General features: G+C 39.8%; 1 protein-coding gene across 1 annotated transcript; it reads right to left on the minus strand.

The window, feature by feature from the left end:
- Nucleotides 1–15,538: 15,538 nt before the first annotated feature.
- On the minus strand, nt 15,539–18,466 carry LOC147450594 (putative WRKY transcription factor 74). The gene is made up of 3 exons (XM_086519762.1): nt 16,971–18,466; nt 16,739–16,864; nt 15,539–15,908 (listed from the first exon to the last, which is right to left on the minus strand). The coding sequence occupies exons 1-3, from the start codon at nt 17,789–17,791 to the stop codon at nt 15,752–15,754; spliced, it is 1,104 nt and encodes a 367-aa protein (XP_086375888.1). The 5' UTR covers nt 17,792–18,466; the 3' UTR covers nt 15,539–15,751.
- Nucleotides 18,467–22,217: the final 3,751 nt, after the last annotated feature.

The following is a 22,217-nucleotide window of genomic DNA, read 5'->3' on the forward strand; positions in this document are numbered from 1 at the left end:
TGATACAGTTGCAGTTACTATCATGGTTGCTTGAGGGCTACTAAGATGTTTAAAACATGTCTTTGAAAATTTGTGGTTTTATGCTATGCCAAAATTGCCTTGAATTATCATGTTTTTATGCTATGCCTTGTTTGTGCTTGACAATTTCATTGCTTGACAATATGAGAAAATCATTTGTGTTGGTTAGATATTGGATTTTATGACAAGTCCCGTTCATAATGTAATCACCTATAGAAATAGCATCAACCCAAAAACAGTGAGGCATATTCTTGTCATTTATTTCTTCAACGCTCTAGCAACTTATGCAATGTGCATGTTCTTCTGCTCAACAACACCATTTTGATGTAGAGTATAGTTGTATGAAATTTTTTTTCTCTAGATTCCATGTTTTTTCATAAAAAATTGAATACGAAATTGAGTAGACGTGGACTCCTTAACACATACATCCATAGTGGCTAAAATTTTAGTCCTCTCAAATGGCTTGAAAAAATGTTCTGGAAAGGGTTTTGGTATATAATCATCATTATTTACATCTTGATCCAAGATGCAATCTTCTCGTTGCAAACTTCCACGGATTACAGATCTATGTATATTTGGGTACATTCAATTGGTACTTGACACGATTGGACAACATATATGTGAGGCTCTTTGAGATTAGTAATACTTCCTTTTATTGAAAAGGTATGAAGCAAGAGTGTCAAATTGATAATATGCAATTTTGCTATTGATAATATCATTAAAATAAGGTGAAAGTTCCCTATGGCCTACATAATGCTATTGAGAGAAATTAATAATAAGAGGGTTCTTTGTGAGAGGACAAATGAGAGAGTGACACTAGCATATATTTTTTTGGTCACAACAGAGTATTACACTTTTTGGAAATTAGTGTAACAATGACTTATTTAGATTACGATATATTCCAAAAGCATAAAAAATAATGACAACCAATATTCAATGGCTATCTTTAAAGGGTCCGTACACAAAATGTCAACACCTCACAGACACAGAAGAAATATTAAAAGTAATATTTTTTGCCATGTGGCAATGATGTGTGAGCTTTATCCAATGGTCCACATTTGCACCAAAATCTAACGTTTTACTAAGGACTCTTTATGTAGTCCAAGAAGGCGTCAAAGCAATTATAACATTGTGATTTTGTGAGATTTGAATCTTTTTGCTCTAAATGAGAAAATTCTAGAAAATGCAACAAAATCTACTGCCTTTCCTATGCTTTGCCCTCGTCAAGCTGATGAAACGGGGCTCTGCTTACCTTTTCTCATTAGGCGGCGCAGGCGGACTTTTAACCCTATCTCACAGACCGCAAGGCAATAAGGAGAAAAAACAAAAATGAAAAGGATTATTGAAGGAAAATTACGAAGAGTTAGAACAGCCAAATTTTTCCTAGTCAAATTGTCAGGTGGTTATGAAATTTTTGTTTGGTATTTGAATTTACTTTTAGTTAGGAAAGCTTATATATTTTGTGATAATTGCATTCACTCTGTCGAGGTGATTGAGCATAGGCCTTTTCTTTGAAACGCTTTGTATGAATCACTAATGAATTCTTCCTCGAGGACATGCAACTTTACCCTTAAGTGTCTCTCTCAATTCCTCACTCTAGGTCCAAAGATGTTGATCGGTTCCTCCTTTGTACCTTAGCTCTCCTTTTTTTTTTTTTTTTTTGGTTGAGACAATGATTGTTGTTGCATGGTAAGTGCAGACCTATGCATATTCTTTTTTATGTGATTGAACTCATAATCTTGAATGACGTGTATTTTTTTTTTTTGCAAAAGCACAAGTACATTTGCATCACCCATGTGTGAAAACCCTTGTAGTAGTGAAGTTTGTCAATGGAATAATTGATGCCCGTGCTACTAAGAATGAGGTCTTGGAGGACCTCCTTAGTTGGCATTGTATGGAGTCAAACCTTTGTATTAAGAAAGAAAGCAAAGAATACACTTTCAAATTCAAATGGGCACAAATGGATGGTTATTTTGAATTCATTTTAAGTTTTGCATGAAAATTTTATCATATACCATCTACAAAAAGAGCTCAAAGTGTAGGTTACAAATCATATAATTTGCGCTTAGATCGGTGTATAAGTTATGGAAAGCCGAAAATCATGTGCGTCATTTGACTACACTTACACCTCTTTTACACACCTAACATTCTTGCACACATGGCATAGATTTATCTATCAAAATTTTAATCACCTCCATAATCTCATGGAAAGTTAAGAAGCCCTCAAAATCTCATCCTCTTTCTAATAGGCTATTTTAGGACGATCTTAACACTTAGATTCTCATAGAGGCAAGGTCCAAATTCCATATGAATTTTGACAAAATAAAAGGATGACTTGGTACATGACAAGTATATATATTTCAATGTTGTGAGTGTGTATTGGTTGGGGAGGGGGGGGGGGGGAGGGGGTGTGCAAGCGAACTTTCTACGATAATAAGTGGAATTCCCCTTGAGGATACACGTGTTTTCGCCTTTGCTTTGTCATATTAGAAAAACGTTATGTCTTTTGAAAATTACCATTAGGGAGCACTGTGTTGGGGTATAAAGCCCAATGTGGTCGCCCAGGTAAGCGGGCGAGCCGCCAGGTATGTACACATATTCTTTTGTAAAAACCTAATAAGAACTCACTATGCTCTACACATTACAGTAGAGCGAGTTCACCATATTGTCGTGCTCTTCTTCTCGCACTCTCTCTCGCGTCGCACTTCCGCTCGTACTCCTTCAACTGGTATCAGAGCTCAGATCGAGGCTCGGGGCAGCACTGCAGAAGGCTAGAGTCACCAACTCAGATTGGAGTGAAATTCGACAGGCGAAGACACGGCCCCAAATCTCGTGGGTAAGCCAAAGGGCTTGGTGTTGTCAGAATTTCATTCTGAGGTCATCTCGGCCACCGTTCGGCTTCGACAAAGGTTTGCGCAGGCCATTTTCGACTACGTGGTCTCGACGGGTGCAGATTTGACTATGCAAATTTGGGGTTTTCCGCCTACGACTGCAGGTGCTGAGGATATCGACACTCCCAGAGTGCTGATTTGTGGTTGTTTACACATCGAAGGACGGCTCACAGTTCTTGGAGGCGTGTCACATACGACATGGGCGCATCTACACACAGACTGTAGGCGACATCCACTAGTTCATCAGGTAGCTTGTGTTTGCTGCTTGATATTCCAGATTTCATCCTGACATTGCAGGTACTTCCACATGGGATGTATTGTCAGAGATGATGTATGTTTGTTGAGGGTTTGCTGGCTGTGAGTCACGCAGCAAACAACCGCCGTAGCGGTTACAGCATATAGTGGGAAATTTGTGGATGTATGACTTTGTGGGAAGTCTATGTACTGTCAGATTTACTGCAGCCTTTGTTGATGGTCGAGTGAGGTTTTATTGAGCTGGGGGATTCTCGAATGTTGAGATCCTTTCGGTGATACTGGTCTTGGAGCGATCCCTCGAGCACCCTTAGATAGGCAGCTAGGATGTATTGACTGTGAGTTAGACAGTTGGGATTGCATCTTTGCTTTACTGCCGTTGAGGCATTGTCACAGTCTATGCTTACAGGACAGTGACAGGACAGTGAGAGACAGTACAGGTGCAGGACAGGTTTACCCGCAGCTTACAGTGTCAGAGAGACAGTGTTTTTTGAGCTGTTTTTTGGTCTGTTTTTAGTACACCAGAGCCATTTTACAAAGGAGACTCTGCCGAAATTTATGCAGAATCTGAAGCTTTCTTGGTTCATTTGACAGGTTGATATTGGTTCAGAGGTCAGTTTACAGGGGAAACTCTGCCGAATTTTTTCCAGGAAAGTAAACTACTGTGAAGCGTAGCTATGGCTGGATCACAGGACACTGCTCTTTACAATATCAAGAAGCTGGATGGAACCAATTTCCCATTGTGGAAGAAGCAGATTTGGCACGTGTTGGTACAAAAGAAGCAGATAAAACCTATAAAGCTCAAGGAGATAAAACCAAAAGATATGGACGAAGATGAATGGAGCGAAATGGATGAATTGGCACTTTCTACCATTATGCTGACTTTGGCAGAAAGCGTTTACTTTAATGTAGCAGAAGAGATGTCGGCTTATCAAGCATGGTTAAAGCTGAGTGATCTTTATGAGAAGCAGAGTGCAGCTTCACAGGTATACTGGCTTAAGAAGCTTGTTGACTTGAAGATGAAAGAAGGGACACCTATGTCCAATCATCTGAATGAATTCAACACAATCTATAGTCAGTTGCCATCTTAAGGTGTCAAGTTTGATGAACCTGTTAAAGCTATGTTCCTGTTGATCACATTGCCGGAAAGTTGGGACACTTTTCGCACAGCTTTGAGTAATTCTGCACCTCCAGATGGTTTGAACATAGCAGGTGTAGAAGGAAGTCTGCTTACTGAAGAAACCAATAGAAAGACAATGGACAAAGGCAAAGGAACAGCCTTAGTTGTCAGGGGAAGGACCAAAGACAAGTACAAAGGTGGAAAGAGGAATCAGTCTCGTAGCATGTCCTGCAGTGCTAAAGGCAAGAGTGACATAGAATGCTACCATTGTGGCAAGAAGGGTCACATGAAAAGAGACTGCAGAGAATGGAAAGCAGAAAAAGGCAAAGAGAAAGCTGAAGACCATGGTGAGAAGAACAAGTCCTCAGTGAAGATTCAAGAAATAAATGTGACAAACACTGTTGCAGAGGATGACAGTCTAGTGTCAGGAGACATCTACTTCTTGAAGAATACAATGGACTCAGCTCTTCTTACAGCATCTGATGGAAATGCACTGAGTGACTGGATTATAGACTCAGGGGCATCACTTCATGTGTCTCCAAACAAGGAGTGGTTTACTTCTTATGTGACCACTAAAGATCATGTTCGGCTAGGCAATGGGCAGACATGTGAGATCTTAGGTGTTGGAGATGTTCAATTGAAGTTTCAGAATGGCTCTTCTTTCACGCTGAAGAATGTGAGACATGTTCCCGCAATTACAAAGAGCTTGATCAGCACAGGTTTATTGATGATGCTGGCTACGTCACCACTTTTGGACAGAACATGTGGAAGATATCCAAGGGTTCTATGATAGTAGCACATGGAGTAAAGTCTAGGAGGACTTTACATGATTTATGTATCAAATGTCTCTAAAAATGTAATCAATGTAACCGAGCAGCCGAACGTTTCTTTGTGGCATAGCCGGTTAGGACATATGTCCAAGAAGGGAATGGAAATCTTGTCTCATTCTGGTTATTTGCCTGGCTTTTCATTTAATGATTTTGAATTCTGTGAACATTGTCTGTATGGTAAGCAAACACAGCAGCCACATAAGCATAGAAGCAGTAGAAGAGATACATAGTTGGCACTTGTTCATAGTGATTTGTGTGGACCTATGCCTAACCTATCTCTAGGGGGAGCTTCTTACTTTATGACATTTATAGATGATTACTCGAGGAAAGTATGGGTTTACTTTCTCAAGCACAAGGATGAAGCGTTTAGTGTTTTCAAAACGTTTGTGACACTTGTGGAGAATTAGAGTGGCAAGAAGCTTAAATGCTTACGCACTGACAATGGTAGAGAGTATGTTTCAAAGGCCTTTCAGGACTTTTGTGAGTCAAAAGGTATAAAACGTGAACTTACTGCTCCTTACAATCCTCCTCAAAATGGTGTTGCTGAGAGGATGAATAGGACCATACAAGAGAAGGTCAGAAGTATGTTGTCTAATGCACAGCTGCCAAATGGGTTTTGGGCTGAAGCTGTATCAACAGCTGTTCATCTTGTAAATAGATCTCCTAGCAAGGTTTTGCAGAAGGATTTAGTGCCAGAGATGGTATGGTCAGGAAAAATGCCCTCATAGAAGCATCTAAGAGTCTTTGGCTATGAGGCATATACTCACGTTCCAAAGGAATTTAGGAACAAACTTGAGCCAAAGAGTAGAAAGTGCATCTTTCTAGGCTATGGTAATTCTGGTGAGATGGGGTACAGACTTTGGGATCCCGAATCCAGAAAGGTTGTCCGCAGCAATGATGTTCACTTTAATGAATCCAAATATCATTCTAAACCAGAGAGGGTTGAGGAGATTAGAAGAGTTGTCTTCCAAGAAGATGGACCTGCACGTGCAAGACAAAATGTCAGGGCTCAAGAGGAGCAAGGACAGGATAGAGTGGAACCACAGGTTGTGATTGAGCCTGAGCCACCTATTGTGCGTAGATCTGGACGTGTCACGTGACCTCCTGATAGGTTTGTTCCATCTATGAACTATGTCATGTTGACTGATTGCAATGAGCCTTCATGTTACAAGGAAGCAGTGCAAATGAAGGACTCCGGGAATTGGCAATTGGCCATGCAGTCAGAGATGATAGCTCTGCATAAAAACAAGACATAGAAGTTAGTTAAATTACCACAGGGCAAAAAGGCTCTACCTTGTAAATGGGTTTACAGGTATAAGATCACCACTCATGATAGTCAGCCAAAGTACAAAGCAAGGCTTGTTGCCAAGGGCTTTAAGCAAGAACAAGGCATTGACTTTAATGAAGTCTTCTCTCCGGTGGTCAAGATGACTACATTTGAGATGCTTTCTTGCATTGGTTGCCATATTAGATTTGGTGTTGCACCAAATGGATGTCAAGACAACGTTCTTGCATGGTGATTTAGATGTGGAAATTTACATGCAGCAGCCAGAAGGGTTTGTTGAGAAAGGCAAGGAAGATTGGGTATGCCAGTTGTTAAAGAGTCTTTATGGCTTAAAACAATCACCGAGGGCATGGTACCATAAATTCCACAAGTTTATGCTTTTTCAAGGCTACAAACGTAGTGAGTTCGATCACTGTCTATATACAAAGAAGGCTAAGGATGGTAGTTGGCTGATCCTTATTTTGTATGTGGATGACATGTTGATTGCTGGCAAGCACTTGGAAGAAATTTCAGCTTTGAAGTCAAAGATGGCAAAATCGTTTGACATGAAAGACATGGGTGAGGCAAGTCATATACTTGGTATGTGCATTGAGAGAGAAAGATCAAAGAAGTTGATTTGGTTATCTCCAACAGAGTATATTGACAAGGTTTTGCAACGTTTCAATATGGAGAAGGGAAAGGCACTGAGTGTTCCATTGCCACCATATGTGAAACTTAGCAAACAAGATTGTCCTGTGTCTGAGGAAGAACAGGCTGAAATGGATAAGATTCCATATGCGTCTGCAGTGGGTAGTTTGATGTATGCAATGATTGCTACTCGCCCAGACATTGCATTTGCAGTGGGAGTAGTAAGTCGATACATGTCAAACCTAGGCAAGAAACATTAGGAGGCAGTGAAAGGAATATTGAGATACCTGAAAGCTACCAAGAGTATGCGTATATGCTATGGGAGTCAGGAGCTAAGTGTAAAGGGTTTTACAGACTCAGATTATGGAGGTGACTTAGACAACCGAAGGTCTACGTCAGGGTATGTCTTTACATTGGCTGGTGGAGCAGTATCATGGCGTTCTAGATTACAAGATTGTGTTACTCAGTCTACTACAGAGGCTGAATACGTTGCAGCATCAGAGGCATGCAAAGAATCAATTTGGCTTAATCGACTAGTAACAGATCTGGGAATCAAAGAAGAGATGCCTGTGTTATATTGTGATAGTCAAAGTGCTATACAATTGGCTCGCAATCCAGTTTATCACTCAAAGACAAAGCATGTGGATGTGAAGTATCATTTCATTAGGGAAATACTCGAGGATAAGCAACTTCAGCTTGTCAAAGTTCACACCATAGAAAATCCTGCTGATCTACTTACAAAAGGACTTCCCTCAGAGAGCTTTGCGCATTTTCGCAAGCAGTTAGGTGTAGGGTAGTACATCACTTCTCTACATCTCTTGTATATTAGCTTGTATAGTAGCTTCTCTCACACTTAAAGTACCACATTGGAATTTAAGTGGGAGGTTGTTGGGGTATAAAGCCCAATGTGGTTTTTAAGGTTTTGTAGAAAACATTGACACCTTTTGATGATATTTAGAAGAAAGATCAAAGGGAAACATCAATAGTTTCTGTATCTCATCAGACGACATTGAAATATTCTAAAGAGCTAGCAACCTTGTTTTGGGCTAAGGAATTTGGTACAATGAAAAAGTGGCGTGTGTGGATTCACGCTGCACGAGTTTGAGAAAATAAAGGTGATTACGCAAAACCAAGTCATGAATTAGGAATTCGTTTTTGAGATGGACCTCAAGTGCTTAAAGTATATAAGTGGGGAGATAATAAATCTATATAATCGATATCCTATTATTATCATAGCTTTGTTGCAAATTTCCTTGTTTTATCTAGCTTATGTAGCTTGTGTTGGTGCATGTACGATCCGCATGCAATATGATTTGTAAAAACATATCGATAATAAATAATAGTTCTTTGAGTTGAGAAGCACGAGCATTGTATGGACAAGACAAGACACATGGAAAATTTTAACTATTATCACGAAAAATTCATATGAGAATTACTTGATTCTTGATTGGATGAGTTTATGCAATTATTTTGTGGCATGTCTTGTGTCCATAAAACTTAAAATCGCTCTTCCTTCCTCTCCATCTTGTTTTTTCATTCTCCTTTGAGCTCATAACTGTTGGACATACCAATGCCAAAATGAATGCAGAGGTGGAGCTTGATGATATAGAAACTCAAGAGCACACAACACATGCCAAAGAATTGTTGTGCTAATACAAATAATAGGTTTGCCCTAGAATGGAATCTCTTGCGTCCATAAAACTTAAATTCATTCTTCCTTCCTCTCCATCTTGTTTTTGCCTTCTACTTTGGGCTCATAATTGTTGGACATGCCATTGTCAGAATGAATGCCGAGATGGAGAAGATGATGTAGAAACTCAAGAGCACACAATAGAGGCTAGAGAATTATTGAGTATGGTAATACAAAGAATATGTTTGCCTTAAAATGGTGCACAATAAACAAAGCCGGTGGAAAAAACCTCCTAGTGATGGAATAAAGTGTCTAACAATTTTATATGCGTTCATACAAAATTACCCAAGTATGGTAACAAATATCCCCTTCAAAAGAAGTGATGTGAACTTGAGAGGGCACTCATGTGTAGGGAAGTGCTAGACAATCCACAGAGGAGAAGAAGCCCATCACTTTGTGAAAAAACTTATTCTCACAAGGTAGAGCCTTTGTGAAAAAATTAGTTGGGTTGTTTTGTGCAGGCCAAAAGCCAAGCCAACCTCTCAAGACACAGAGTCTCACCTTGACGTAAGGATAATGCGTCTCAATGTGCTTATTTCAGCATGAACACTGGGTTCCTTGCAACTACCAAATCACTCCGTCAAGGAAGATAGTGGTGCTAGCCAACAACCGAATCAACTGAACGAGTTTAAGCCAAACACCCTCAACCGTAGCTATGAAACTTGTACCATATTTAGTCTCACAACTGGAAGTGGTCAATGTTGGTTGCTTCTTGCTCAACGAAGGTCTCAATGAGCTGTCAATCATGGGACAAAAACCACAATTGCTCGTATGTCATACTGAGTCTTAAAAAGCATGATATTCTAGTGGCAATGATTTTCTCATGGAAAAATGCAAGATATATAGTGCCATTCAAGTAGAAAAAGATGCACTTAGCTGCCTTCCGATTCTTAGACCGTGGACTATGCATAAACATGCTCACCTGTGAGACTGCATATTAAACATCTAGCCTCATAGTGCATAAGATACTGCTGTTTGAAGAAGAAGCAGCCACTACGGTCCTATGCTCAAAGAAGCAGTAGGGATGGAAACATTAGTGCTCTTCGTATGAGTAGCCACAAATGCGTGTTCAATAGCATATGGATTTTGCTACTTTTTTTGAAGACTCTAGCTCTTGTAGTAGTATAACGATAAGAACATCAAACTTAATAACATCAAAGTTATTCTCTATCACAAGTCTCCAAGTAGGCACTTGTTTGAAAAGAATATAGTAGTGCATCAGGAATAGTTTACAAAAGGAAACTCTCAGGAATGACCTCACAAATACTCATCTTGATCTTTAATCTTCAAAAATATAGGAAGTAGTATCAATGAGCGGCTTTCCATAAGACTGATGGGTGCATATACAAACCGCAAGGAAAAAACCTCTAAAGGGGGAAAAAAGTTCCCAATGGCCCTATGTGTATTCAAATAGATCACTACCATCTCTTGTTTATAATAGTGTTGTATAGGGCGTAGATCTCATGATAATGGCATGGTGGAGCAATGAACATATTCCTTTCCTGGACTTGACACTCCATGTGGCTAATCTCTACGTCCTAACACTTCTCCCACCGTTCTCTGGTAAGGATCTTATCCAAAGTTGAGGAGGAAGGTTGTTGGTTTTCGATCATCCTTCGGTAATGGAATCCCCTATCTTTTAAGATAGCTTTTTTAGCTCTATATAACGTGACCTGGTCCGTAGCAACCTTCAGGGCCTGTAGATTGACATCAGCAAAAAATATTCTTAGACTAGGTGTTTGTTAAGCTCCCTCAAATATCAAAAAAATTCTTTGCCTCTAGAAGATCCAGAGAAATTCAACCCTAGCTTTGTTCCAAATTTTTTTAAATGTTGAGCGGTCTTGACAATGTATCTATGGAATGAGTTCTAAAAGAATTGGTTTCTGGCCAAGAAGTAAGGCTTTGTTTGAAATAAAATTGAAGGACTATGACAACTTGTTTATACATGAAATCTCCTTTTCACAGTTGGTGGGAGCAAGTTATGATTAGAAAGTTTTAAATAGAGTGAAAGTGATGGCTATGTTGAAAGTTTTCTAAAATTTCCACTTGGCAAATTCAATTTTCCAAACATACAAAGTTCCTTTCCTTGAATTTGCCAAGAGGAAATTTTAGAAAATTATGTTTTTTTGTGGGTTTTTACACTATTTTCTCTATTTTGGGGGGGAATTTCTCCCTTTCCCCTTTCCCTCAACCGGCATTTTTGAAATTGAAAACGGCACAATATTAAGCCAAGACATATTTTTCCCGAACACTGGGTAGCGCCTTCTTTGGCAACACTTGATCCTGATCTCATTCAATATCCCTCCTTGAATCCCATGCTTGCCTATGATCTCCAACAATGGATTTTAGTTTTGATTTAAGGGCTAAAAATCCACTCTCACATGGATCAAAGCATTTTCATCTCATCCACTCATTTCAAAATGAAGCCAAAGGTTGGATCAAACACTTGGACCAATACACATCCAAGAAAATGATACCAAAACCTTGTCTTAATTCACCCCGGAACCACTTCTAGACTTTGAAAAATAAAACATGGGTTTTTTTGAGAGGGAGTACTCGAGAGCATCTTTTAACACTATGGCTAACACAACATTCTTGTACACGTGGCATTCATGTATTTTTCTATTCAATAATCAATCTTATTAACGTTGGGCAGATTAAAGAGCTTTCAAAAACCCCATTTAGGTCACTTTTGAGGTTGTTGTGGATAGAGAAGTGTCTGCTCTCTAGTTATAGCTATAATGAGGACTATAATGGCACCTTCCTTTCACTTGGGAGGTTGTTGTATGTAGGGAAGTCTTCAAATGATGGTTCACAAAATTGAGGCAGCACACGGCCTCATCATCTAACTCCAAACGATAATCCAGCCAAAATTCCAAATCTGCCCTAAATTTTTAAACCTTTGGAACTATAAAACCAACATCCTCAAGTCATGGTCTCTCTCTCTCTCTCTCTCTCTCTCTCTCTCTCTCTCTCTCTCTCTCTCTCTCTCTCTCTCTCTCTCTCTAAAATGTGGGCTTGTTCCCATTAATTGAAAAATATAACATAAAACTATGTAAAAAAAATAACAAAATAAATAAATAATAATTATGTAGGGATCCAAAAAATTATTAAAAAATCAAATTGAATTGCATGTCAAGTGAACAATTGATTTTTAAAAGGGCAAGTACAACAAAGAAGTCCACTTAAAGTTATATATAATGTCAAGTGAACAATTGATGTGTAAAAGGGCAAGTACAACAAAGACACAATGCTGGATGGGGTGGAGAAACAAAGTAGTCCTTGAACACTAAAAATTTCCATTTTGGTGTAAAAATTGAAGATCAGGACTTTCCATTGTGTTTACAACTATTGGTTTTGTGTGGCCAACAAATCTGGCTTCTTCAAAGTAGGTACAAGCAAGTGAAATGTGTGTAGGAGTGTCAAATTAAAAACTAATTTTTGGTGGTCCTTGTGGGGACAACGGCCAACTGCAAAATGAGATTAATGCTTATTGTAACTCTTGTAGGATTTTTTGAATTACCTGGCTTTGTAATCTATAGGCTGGCTCGACAGCCTATCGATGTAACTTATGTTTCTTTCTAATACAATTCCCCACACTTATGGTAAAAAAAAAAGAAAGACAAGATGGCCCTTTTTTAAATTAAGAGGACTATGCAATTATGAGCTTTGATAAGGGCCTTATGGGGGTTGTTATTAAGATGGCCAATTTTGGAATGGGCCTACTTTTGATAGGATGGCAATGGATTCTGATTCAAGCTCTACCAGCTCATGACGACATGCTATTCAAACCCATTCCGGCAAAATTGTGTAAGCTCATGGTTTAGAAGATTCGGGGTAAATTTTACTAACCCTGGTTCGTTTTTTACAAGCTCGGATTTTTTGGGAGGTAGTATGACTATTTGGTTTTTAATCTATAAAGAGTCCGTAGAGGTTTTTTTTTTTTTTGGCATGATAGCTAGTAAGTACTTTAAGGTATCTTGCGGACAGAGCTACAAAAAAGATTTATAAGCATGCACTTTTAAAATAGATTTGCAATACAATTGACTCTATGTGACTCATAAATATTGGGGGGATGAAACACTTGGATTGGAAGGGTGTTGGCCTTTTGATAAGAACTTATTCTATGTAAATAAATTACTAAAAATTCTTTAAAAATTGAGATAATTAAGTAACGTTATTTAAAACCTTTTAATCTTACTTGGATCTAAAAGGAGTGATGACCTTTTTTGATCTCAAGTTAAAGATAAAGTCTAAAAAGAACTAAAACACTCCTTAAAACTTAGTCTATTAGGCAATAAGCTTTATATATTTGCAAAAAGACAAAAACATATTCCGTGATTTTTTTTTTCGCATAGACTTGGGTAGCAGTTTAAGATTAAAAAGGTTGTAAGCTGGACATGGATAACAATTGATAGGGTTTGTCAAAATCTGTCATACCTATTCAAGATTAACGAATCTGTTGTCTTGTTTACATGGATGCAGGTGAAGACTCTATCCTTTCTTAAGATCTTTTTTGGCAATTGTTATCCGTCATTGATGTACCTAGAGCATTTTTCACACTGTAGATAGTCACTTTAGACTACCTTATGTACAAAAATACTAGAATGACACCTCATGCTCACATTAATGTACTCGAACCTGAGTCTATTTTGTGCTACTCTTTGTCCCTTGTCTTAGTATGCTCTCTTGTGTATAAGTATTAGTTAAAAAACATCGACGCACACGCACACACACATGCACACTCAATCAATCATTGTATGCTTCTATCTCTGAAGTGTAGCACATCTTATTTTTCCATGTTTCAATTGCTCAAGTGCACATTTTAGTTCTCCTAGTTTTCATCTTGACAAGGTCTTGGGAGTTTTTTAGGACCTTTCCTAAGGTGATCCCTTGTGACTTGAAGAGACTCCCAAAATTACGTCATCATGCATACAAATTTCAGCAACAATAACATTTTTGACACCATGAGAAAGACCAACACTTAAAGTGTATCTTGAGTAAGTCCCAAGTTCAAAGCCAATAGAGTAGTCCGAATCTTCACCAAAGCAACATTGCATGAGATGCACCTTTAAGCGGTTCTATGCAATAGGTTGCTATCAATACTTGCTCTATGATTTGATTTTTGCCTACTAGTGTATCCATAATCATCCTATCGTTGTAAATCATAATGGAGGTTGTATAAAGAGATAAAAGGAAAATACTCAATAATTTCTCTTATATACCAGCCCTTTGACAATAAAACCCATTTCTATTTTGCATCGACTTCTTTGATGTCTATGAAAGTAGATGACACAAAGGATTTCATTCTGTTTGTACATGTGAAAAAGTGTAAGCTTGACAACATGAGAAGACTCGCAATACAAGAAGTTCTTTTAACCAATGTAATACTCAATTCACAATGTAGACAATTTGTGATCTTTATTGAACTCAATGACTCTTCGTATAATGTTAACTACATAATGTCAAGAATATATGCAAACTAGCAATGGTTGTACAATAAGAAGCACCTGTTGCTAAGTATGTTATATGTTTTCTAATTGGGAAGCTTGTAGAGCTTTCCATACTTTTGTCCTTTGGCTATGACCTTGTAGTACCAACTTGTATTGCCTGAGCCCTTGCTTGTTAATCCTAATACATGACTTACATACGGAAGGGTAAATCTACGCAATTGGCATGTTTAACACCGTGAGGATACAATAAAAGTGCAATTCCCAAAATGAGGATTTGTGTGGCTCATTTTGAAAAGAAGAGCTTTCAAGCTTCAATTCTTGTTGGTTCGGCCTAAAATATATTTTACTTTGTTAAATATTTAGAATATCCAGCTGAAAGATTATTAATACAAAGTTTTATCTCTCATTTTTTGATAAAAAGCATAAAGGTAAAGGAAGTCGTATTAGAAAGCAAAAAACCAAGGTTCATATTCCCTTATTTTGTAGAATCTTTTCTCTTAAGAGGCTTGTTTCTCCCAAATAGCACAATATGAGATCAAGTGATGTGTGACCGCATTTGCTCCATTTTCTTTTATTCCACAATACAACTAATGAACGATGGCTAAAAAAGAAGGGTGATATGTATAATGCATTCAATCTCAAATATCTTAGAATGATGCAACCTTTTAAGACTTTCACTATAAGCCAAGTTTGAGAGAATAATCACTAGAAGAAAGGCTAAGCTAGACCTTTGATAAGGGCACCTTAATTAGACTTCAAGGGGCTTGCTATTAATATGGCCCTTCTTTTGTTTTATAGAGAAGGGGTGATATTATGAGCTTTGATAAGGGCCTTATGGGGGACTATTATGAAGATAAGGGCCTTATGGACTTTTGATTGGATGGCAATGGAGTCTTATTCAAGCTCATGAGGAAATGCTATTCAAGCTCATATAACCAAGAAGCGAAACCCATTTCGGTAGAAGTTATGTCCCTTCTTGGAACTATATCTTTTGGCACTTTCGGGGATTGTCCTTTTTGGCTGATAAGTAGCATCACCGAAGTTACACCAAAGATTAAAGTACCCGAGTGAAGATTATCTTTTGGCATTTTGGGGGATTGGCCTTTTTGCTCATAAGAAGCATCACTAAAGTTAAACAAAGGATTTAAAGTAGCCAATTTGTCAATCAACACAAAAATATTAACACTAGGTTACAACCCATTCTATTGGGATAAAGCAAGTCTCATAGCTAGGATATGTTGTTGATCAATGAATGCCATGTGCTCAAAGCTCACAAAGTTACACATGCTCTACGACCGATAAATCAAGTCATTCAAAGATGGCTATTTTGGTGTAACATGTTAAGCGTTCAAATCTTACAAGAATAGCACTCTTTACCACAAGAAAAGTGACATCAAATTGCTCAATTTTCCTTCAAAAATGGGGGTTTTGGATTAGCTTGTTGTGTTGACCAGAGAACTACACACGTGTCAAAAGAGAAGAATTTTACCATAATGCTCTTTCTGGTATATTCTGGCTTTTAAGTCCAAAATTGAAGCTCTCCCTTAACCACAAAGCAAGCCCATATGCATTTGCTTCCATAGTGCTAAGAGTATGCCACTGGTCTTCCACCTCCAGGGATGACCAATGCATGATTGTGATCCCCCTCGTATGTCACGACCAACATGGTTGGCTCGTCCCTTGCGCGCTCCACATGCTTCCGTGCTGGACACCCCTTCAAGGTGCTGCATTTGTAGTAGCCCCTGCCAAAACCACACATTCCCAAGTGGAGCAACATAAGTTGTCAAGGGTACCTTTGCAAGAGAGTTCAATCAGCTGATTTCTTTATATGGTTCCAATGCAAACATTGGCTATGCCAGTGCACATACATGTGCATCTAATGTGCATAACAAACGTGTAACAAAAGAGATATATGACACATACATACACATGTACAAATATGCATGCATGCAAACATACATAGAGACACTCTAGATACATACAAATGCATTTTACATGCGTGCATACACATGATCCACTCATGCATCCCTGCATTAATACCTCCGCAAAATGCCTGATAAAAAGTCATCAAGCCTCAAAAGATAGCATATACATCCATATAGTTATGCATACATACACATATTCAAGACATGATCCATATATACACCTAGCATACACCTAGATATAACGATACACACATATTTTAGCAAGCCGCGGGGGCTGGGCACCTGCTCTCGCAAGGTGAAGCTTTTGTCACTGATTTCAATCTCAATTAGAGACCTTAGACACATCCATGTATGTAGATAGACACAATGTATACACATGATCCATATGTACACATAGTATATACCTAGGTATAATGACAGCTAAATACATCCATATTCATTTATGTATGTACATACACACAAAATGTACACATAGCATATATTTAGGTATAATGATACATCTATACGTATGTACCCCTTTATGTATGTACATACAAAGAATGCCTACACATGATGCATGCATACATCTCCACATCAATGACTTCTAAACATATGCTTGAGGGTGCAAGCATTGCAGGAAAAACCAAAGTACATGGTGGGTAGTATACCTGGGATATGGAGATCCCTTGATTGGTTTCTGCCCATATTTTCTCCAAGAATAGTCATCAGGTGGGATATCAGCAAGCTTGTTGCTCATGGCAGGTACTTTGATGACATGCCTTACTCTAGACTTCCTGAAAATGGGCATTAATTCCTATTTAGATCTTCCTTCACACACACACACACACACACACACACACACACACACACACACACACACACACAGTAGTTGAATTTTACCTCCGTTTCGAGCAATGGCACCGCCCGCTTAGCGCACACTTCCTGTCCACCGCAACAATGTCCCTCTTACCAGAGCAAGTTCTCATTGAGCTCGAAGAAATATGCTCACTAAGCTGAGGAAAGGACTGGCACAGAAATGGCTTGCCATTGTATAAGCTGCCATCCATGCTGACAGAAGACAAGAAAGACCTGGCTGAGCTTACAGAGTGCTCCATGCTAAGGAGCGGACTCGCAATTCCGTCGCTCCATAGACAAGATGGAGTGCTGTTGTCGCGAGGGGTGTAGGCCGGTGCATGCATCATGCGTTGCCCGAGCAGATGTGTGTGGTAGTTGATCAAGGCATCAAACCCTTTGTCATGAAGGGATAATGGAGGGCTTACTAAAGGGTTCAACTCGCAAATGCTCTGCGGAAGGGCTCTCTCAGACACACTCAAATTGCGAGGAGCGGCGGCTTCCAGAGGTTGAATAAGACAATTTTCTGCGCATCTATCTTCGAGCACATGCAGTGGGAAACCTTCCGGCTTGCCGGGACGTTGCCGAACTCGAGCATGTCCCTTTCTACTCAGCATTGTCACAGCATCTCTGAATTTGGAGACTGCATCCTCAGTTATCATGGCATTATCCTTCGACACGAATCGCCGGTTAGGATCATGCATTAAGAGGTTATGGAGCAAGCAATGCGCGCTCTCAAGACCCGACATGAGCGCCGCTTGAAGGTCATGATCATGGGAGCTCGATGATGATGACGCAGAGAAAAAATCTTGCTCCATGATGGGTCTTTTTGCTACTTCTGTGGGTTTATGTAAAGCCCAATGCTCCATAGGGACACAAAATGGTATTCAAGGAAGAGACTTAGAAGGGCTGGCCTGTAGAGCTCAGCAGGTGGGAAGCTCCAACGAACAGGAAGTTTGGCGCTGTGCGGCGACGAGGAATGCTGGAGTTGCCATGTGCATCGACGTTGCGTGGTGTGCGGCGAGAGCAGAATGCATGCAAAGCTTTAATCAGAAAGCAAATCAAGCAGGGGCTTCACTGTTGGGAGTAGCCATAAAAGCATATGGCAGCATCATTTTCTTCTTCTCCTTCTTCTTTGACACACATACACACACACACACAAAACAGACACATTCTCTCTCTCTCTCTCTCTTTCCCTTTCAAACCCAATCCCACTACAGGCATCCTTTTAACCAGCTCCTGAAAGCCCACCAAAATCTGCAGCCTTGTAGCCTATCCATCTCCATCATTTTCTGCTCTCAATTTGGAGGGAATCTTCTCTCTCTGGATGTGGAGAGTCTGGAGACAACTCTTCAATGAGAGCATAATGTCACCTGTCACATGAGAGAGAGAGAGAGAGAGAGTACTCTATTGAAGTCTATTCTCTCTCTCTCTCTCCCCTTTGAAGCCAATAAACTCTACATATTCTCTCTCTACTCCTCTTAGTAGGAGCCGCGTGTGTGTGTGAGAGAGAGAGAATCAATTACTCTCTCTTATCATTGTGTGTGTGTTTGTGTGCGCAAGAGAGTGTTGGGGCACTGGAGTCTGGACAATCATGTTGTCAAAGTTTCAGATAAAGAGAGAGCGAGTGGGGAAGTAAAAGTGCCCCCAGGGTGGCCCTTTAATGCTCCACCGTCCAATGGGAGAGCGACGCGTCGTCATGATGCAACTGCTCCGGTCCGTGAGTTCGTTTTTTCTGACCTCTCTCTGACACGTCAGCGATAGTGGGTAAGCCAGATCACACTCAATCCCATGTGGCATGTCGCCCAACCGTCGGATGCCTCCTGCCGTTGACTCCGTACGCTGGTCAGCCATTTTCAACTTTGAAAGTCCCGTTAATAATTGGCTACAGTCGCTTTTCACAAAGTGAAAATAAAACCTTAGATTTTAAGCACCTGCTCACGCGCCGACATCAGATTCTTGGAAGCGCAAGAGATCATCGTTTTTGAATGTAAGTTGTAAACAGCACAAATGCATAGCTACGCTGATAATCATGGATTGAGGCGCTAAAATCTTCATCACTTTCTAAGAGCGCTTTCGCACCCACAAGCTGTCCTAATTTTGATGATGCTCTGCAGTCTTGGTTTGTTGAACGCGAGAGGTAACCCTTTGATTTTTGGCGGAGTTGGTTTGGGTGAAGCTTCATTTTAACACTAGTTTTCTGGGCTGAAGCTATTTTGACAGCATCATTTATTCAGAATCATCTTTCTCAACTTAGTCTCACCTATATATATATATGTATCTTGTCTTCAATATGAATCAATTTTTGGGAGCGTACATGGTGTGTCTCTTGTCTCATCTCTCTCCCTCTTGCTCTCTTTCTCTCTACATCTCAACACATAGTAGCCTTCTACAAAGCTGTCCACCTGCACACTGCATCCAATCCACCTTGCAAACCAAGCCTCACCTAACCCACAAAAGTTTCCAAGACGCCAATGCTGGAGCCACCATAGCCCCCAGAAGCCCGTCTTCAAGGTGTAGCATGCCCTACATTCTAGGGGAGTGAGATGCACCAGCTGAAGGGTCTAACGAGAGCACATAAGCCTCCAAACTTTTTGAACGTTGCTTGCTCCCCATACTCCATCATCCACCCGAGTTTCCCACGTTGTTGTGCGTGGCCCCCGAGACACATCACATACTTGTTTCCCACGTTGTTGTGCGTGGCTCCCGAGACACCGAGTTTCTAAAAACAACAGGATGTGGGCGCTATAGATGAGGCATCGGGGGTGCCCAACCATTTCCCCCTTCCACATGAGCATCCCTGAAGTAGAGGCCTCTCCTCACTTCACTCCCATCCCCAAGCACACTGCCCCAAACCCTAGCTCACCCTTTTATATGTTAAATAAAGGCAAAATCCAAGCTTTAAAACCCCCTGTTGAACTCACGTGCTTTGTTCACATATTTACCAGTGATGCACCATCCTAAAATTACTTGAGCCTGCACATGTAGGATTTGGGGTGATGTGCACATGATTGCAGAGTCGGCCATCTCGCCCCGCTTCATGCCCTTCACCTCACCTTGCTCCTGCATGCATCGTGCTCGTTGCTCCTGCTCTTGTTTTCAAACCCTCACACCGTTACGCTATCTTACCCCTCGTACCTGGCACCTCCCACCCATACTGCACTTGCATCATCCTCCTACTTGAAAAGCATCATTCACAATTTCGTTGATGAACTTCTATGCGGCTATGGATAACAACCTCGTTGCTATTGATTTGCATGGTTTTGTTTCTTCTTCTGTTGCAAAACAACTAAATCAATCATAAATATGTCCTCTTGATCCATCCCATTGTGCCGCCCCACACACCCCCACATTGCGTGTTGGCATGGCTTTGCAGCTGCGCACGACACATATCCTGCACACACACACACACACACACACACATACACACACACACACATATATATATATATATATATATATAGAGAGAGAGAGAGAGAGAGAGAGATCTTGAAAACAACGATAGAGGCTTCTATCCCACGAGGAGAGAGAGAGAGAGAGAGAGAGAGAGAGAGAGAGAAGAAGAAGAAGAAGAAGAGAGTTTTAACGTCGCAGGAAACTATCCCAAAAGACCTTAAATATCTATCCAACCAAGAGAGATATCTCCAAATACTACACGTAGAAAGCAAGAATTTTTATTTATTTTTTATTTATTTTTGCCTTCCCTTTTTCTCTTGAGCCCAAAGCGAAGGGATCTCTTTAGATTCCATCTAATGCAAACGTTAGTGCTACTTATTTAAAACATTATAACCTCCATAACTTGCAACCTCCTTGCCACATTAAAATAGCCTTGAAATGTATCTCTTGTTGAGTATTTATGTCCTCATTATGTCTTGAAATGGCTTGTAGTATCTCTTTTGTAATGCACTTTACCATTGGCTTTTGTGATACACTGTTCTAGCTTGATGGAAATTTACTTTATCTATCAAAGCATTTAAGATTTTTCAAGTCCATTAAATCCATCGACAAATCATCTCTAAGTTCAAAGTTCATGGATCTTCATGATTGGACACTATCAAGCCCTACCTTCTTGTGTATTACCATTTACAATGCATGCTTTAAAAGTTTTTTATGATTATGTTTATTTGTTACTTCATTTCTCTCTTGTTTTACTATTTCTAGTGCTTCTTTTATGGACAGTGTTGTGCAAAATTACAATATAAGATGTTGAGTGATTTCTCCATCAATATTGCTATCATCGAGCTCAACATAATCCAAAGCAACATCATTGCTTTTTGTATATACAATCATCTAAATATTTTACAACAGATCTAGATTACATCAACATCTTATTTTTAACCTTGAATAAAGTGAAAGTTATAGAAGATATTCCTTATGCGATGCTTAATTTCATGTTTTTTATTCTCTCAATTAAATATGTGAATTATTTTCATGCACCATGGCAATATAATAGCTATTATAAGAACAAGTGTAGTTGATTCAACTATTCGCAAAAACATTTTCTCGTACACGATGTGCCAATTGTATCATAATTTCTCAATGGATATACATGATGAATACAGTGAGCTCTCCATTTCAAAGGTTACACAAAACCACTCATAATTACAACTTTCATTATTTGAACTCATCACGTTGAATCAATGAGGGTCAAGCTAAACCAATAGGGTACAAGCCTATGGTGGCTTTCCTAGTGACCTTAAGCATTATAAAATAAAAGATTGACATGCCCCGCTCCCCCGCCGTCCCCCCCCCTGCCCCCCCTTTCCTTTTCCTACCTTCCCCCAGGTCAGTGCTAGAAATTGCAACCCTTCCCACCCTTCCTTAGGGGTCTAGCTCTGCACATGCATGGCACTTTTGTGATAGGCCTTCCCGGTGAAGAGCATGTTGTTTAGAGGCCCCTTCCCAATAGACGGGTCCTTTGAAAATAAGCCTTCACTAGGAAGGGCAAGTTTTGAAAATTCCCTTCAAAGATAAATTCTATAAAATAGCCCAAAAAAAATCAAAGTAGAAGGTTGCTTAGTTAAAACATGAGCCTAAGTTCTAAGGTGTAACTCGGATGTGCTGCATTTAGGATTGACTCGTTTTAGTTTGAGCTTTATGGTGGTAGGAAGTTTCTCCGATAGATTATAATTTGCTGCCATGTATCGTTTTGTCTTCCTATCCATTGGACATGTTGGGGTGGGGTGGCAAGGACCTCGATGTGGTGGCATCCGCTGCTCAAGATCTGTGTCCAAATATATTGTTTGTAAGATCCTAGTCTTTATGGTGTTTATGCTCCTTGTGGGTGATGCACAT

The sequence above is a fragment of the Adiantum capillus-veneris genome, chromosome 9, assembly GCF_014529385.1.
Source record: "Adiantum capillus-veneris isolate H3 chromosome 9, ASM1452938v2, whole genome shotgun sequence".
NCBI lineage: Eukaryota > Viridiplantae > Streptophyta > Polypodiopsida > Polypodiales > Pteridaceae > Adiantum > Adiantum capillus-veneris.

Excerpts from the sequence above, each read along its gene's own strand:
- LOC147450594 (XM_086519762.1), bottom strand. The coding sequence starts at position 17,791 with ATGGAGCATTGGGCTTTACATAAACCCACAGAAGTAGCAAAAAGACCC. Across the intron at positions 16,865-16,970 it reads TGCCATTGCTCGAAACGGAG|GAAGTCTAGAGTAAGGCATG; the intron begins GTAAAATTCAAC and ends GCCCATTTTCAG. Across the intron at positions 15,909-16,738 it reads AAGGGATCTCCATATCCCAG|GGGCTACTACAAATGCAGCA; the intron begins GTATACTACCCA and ends TGGTTTTGGCAG.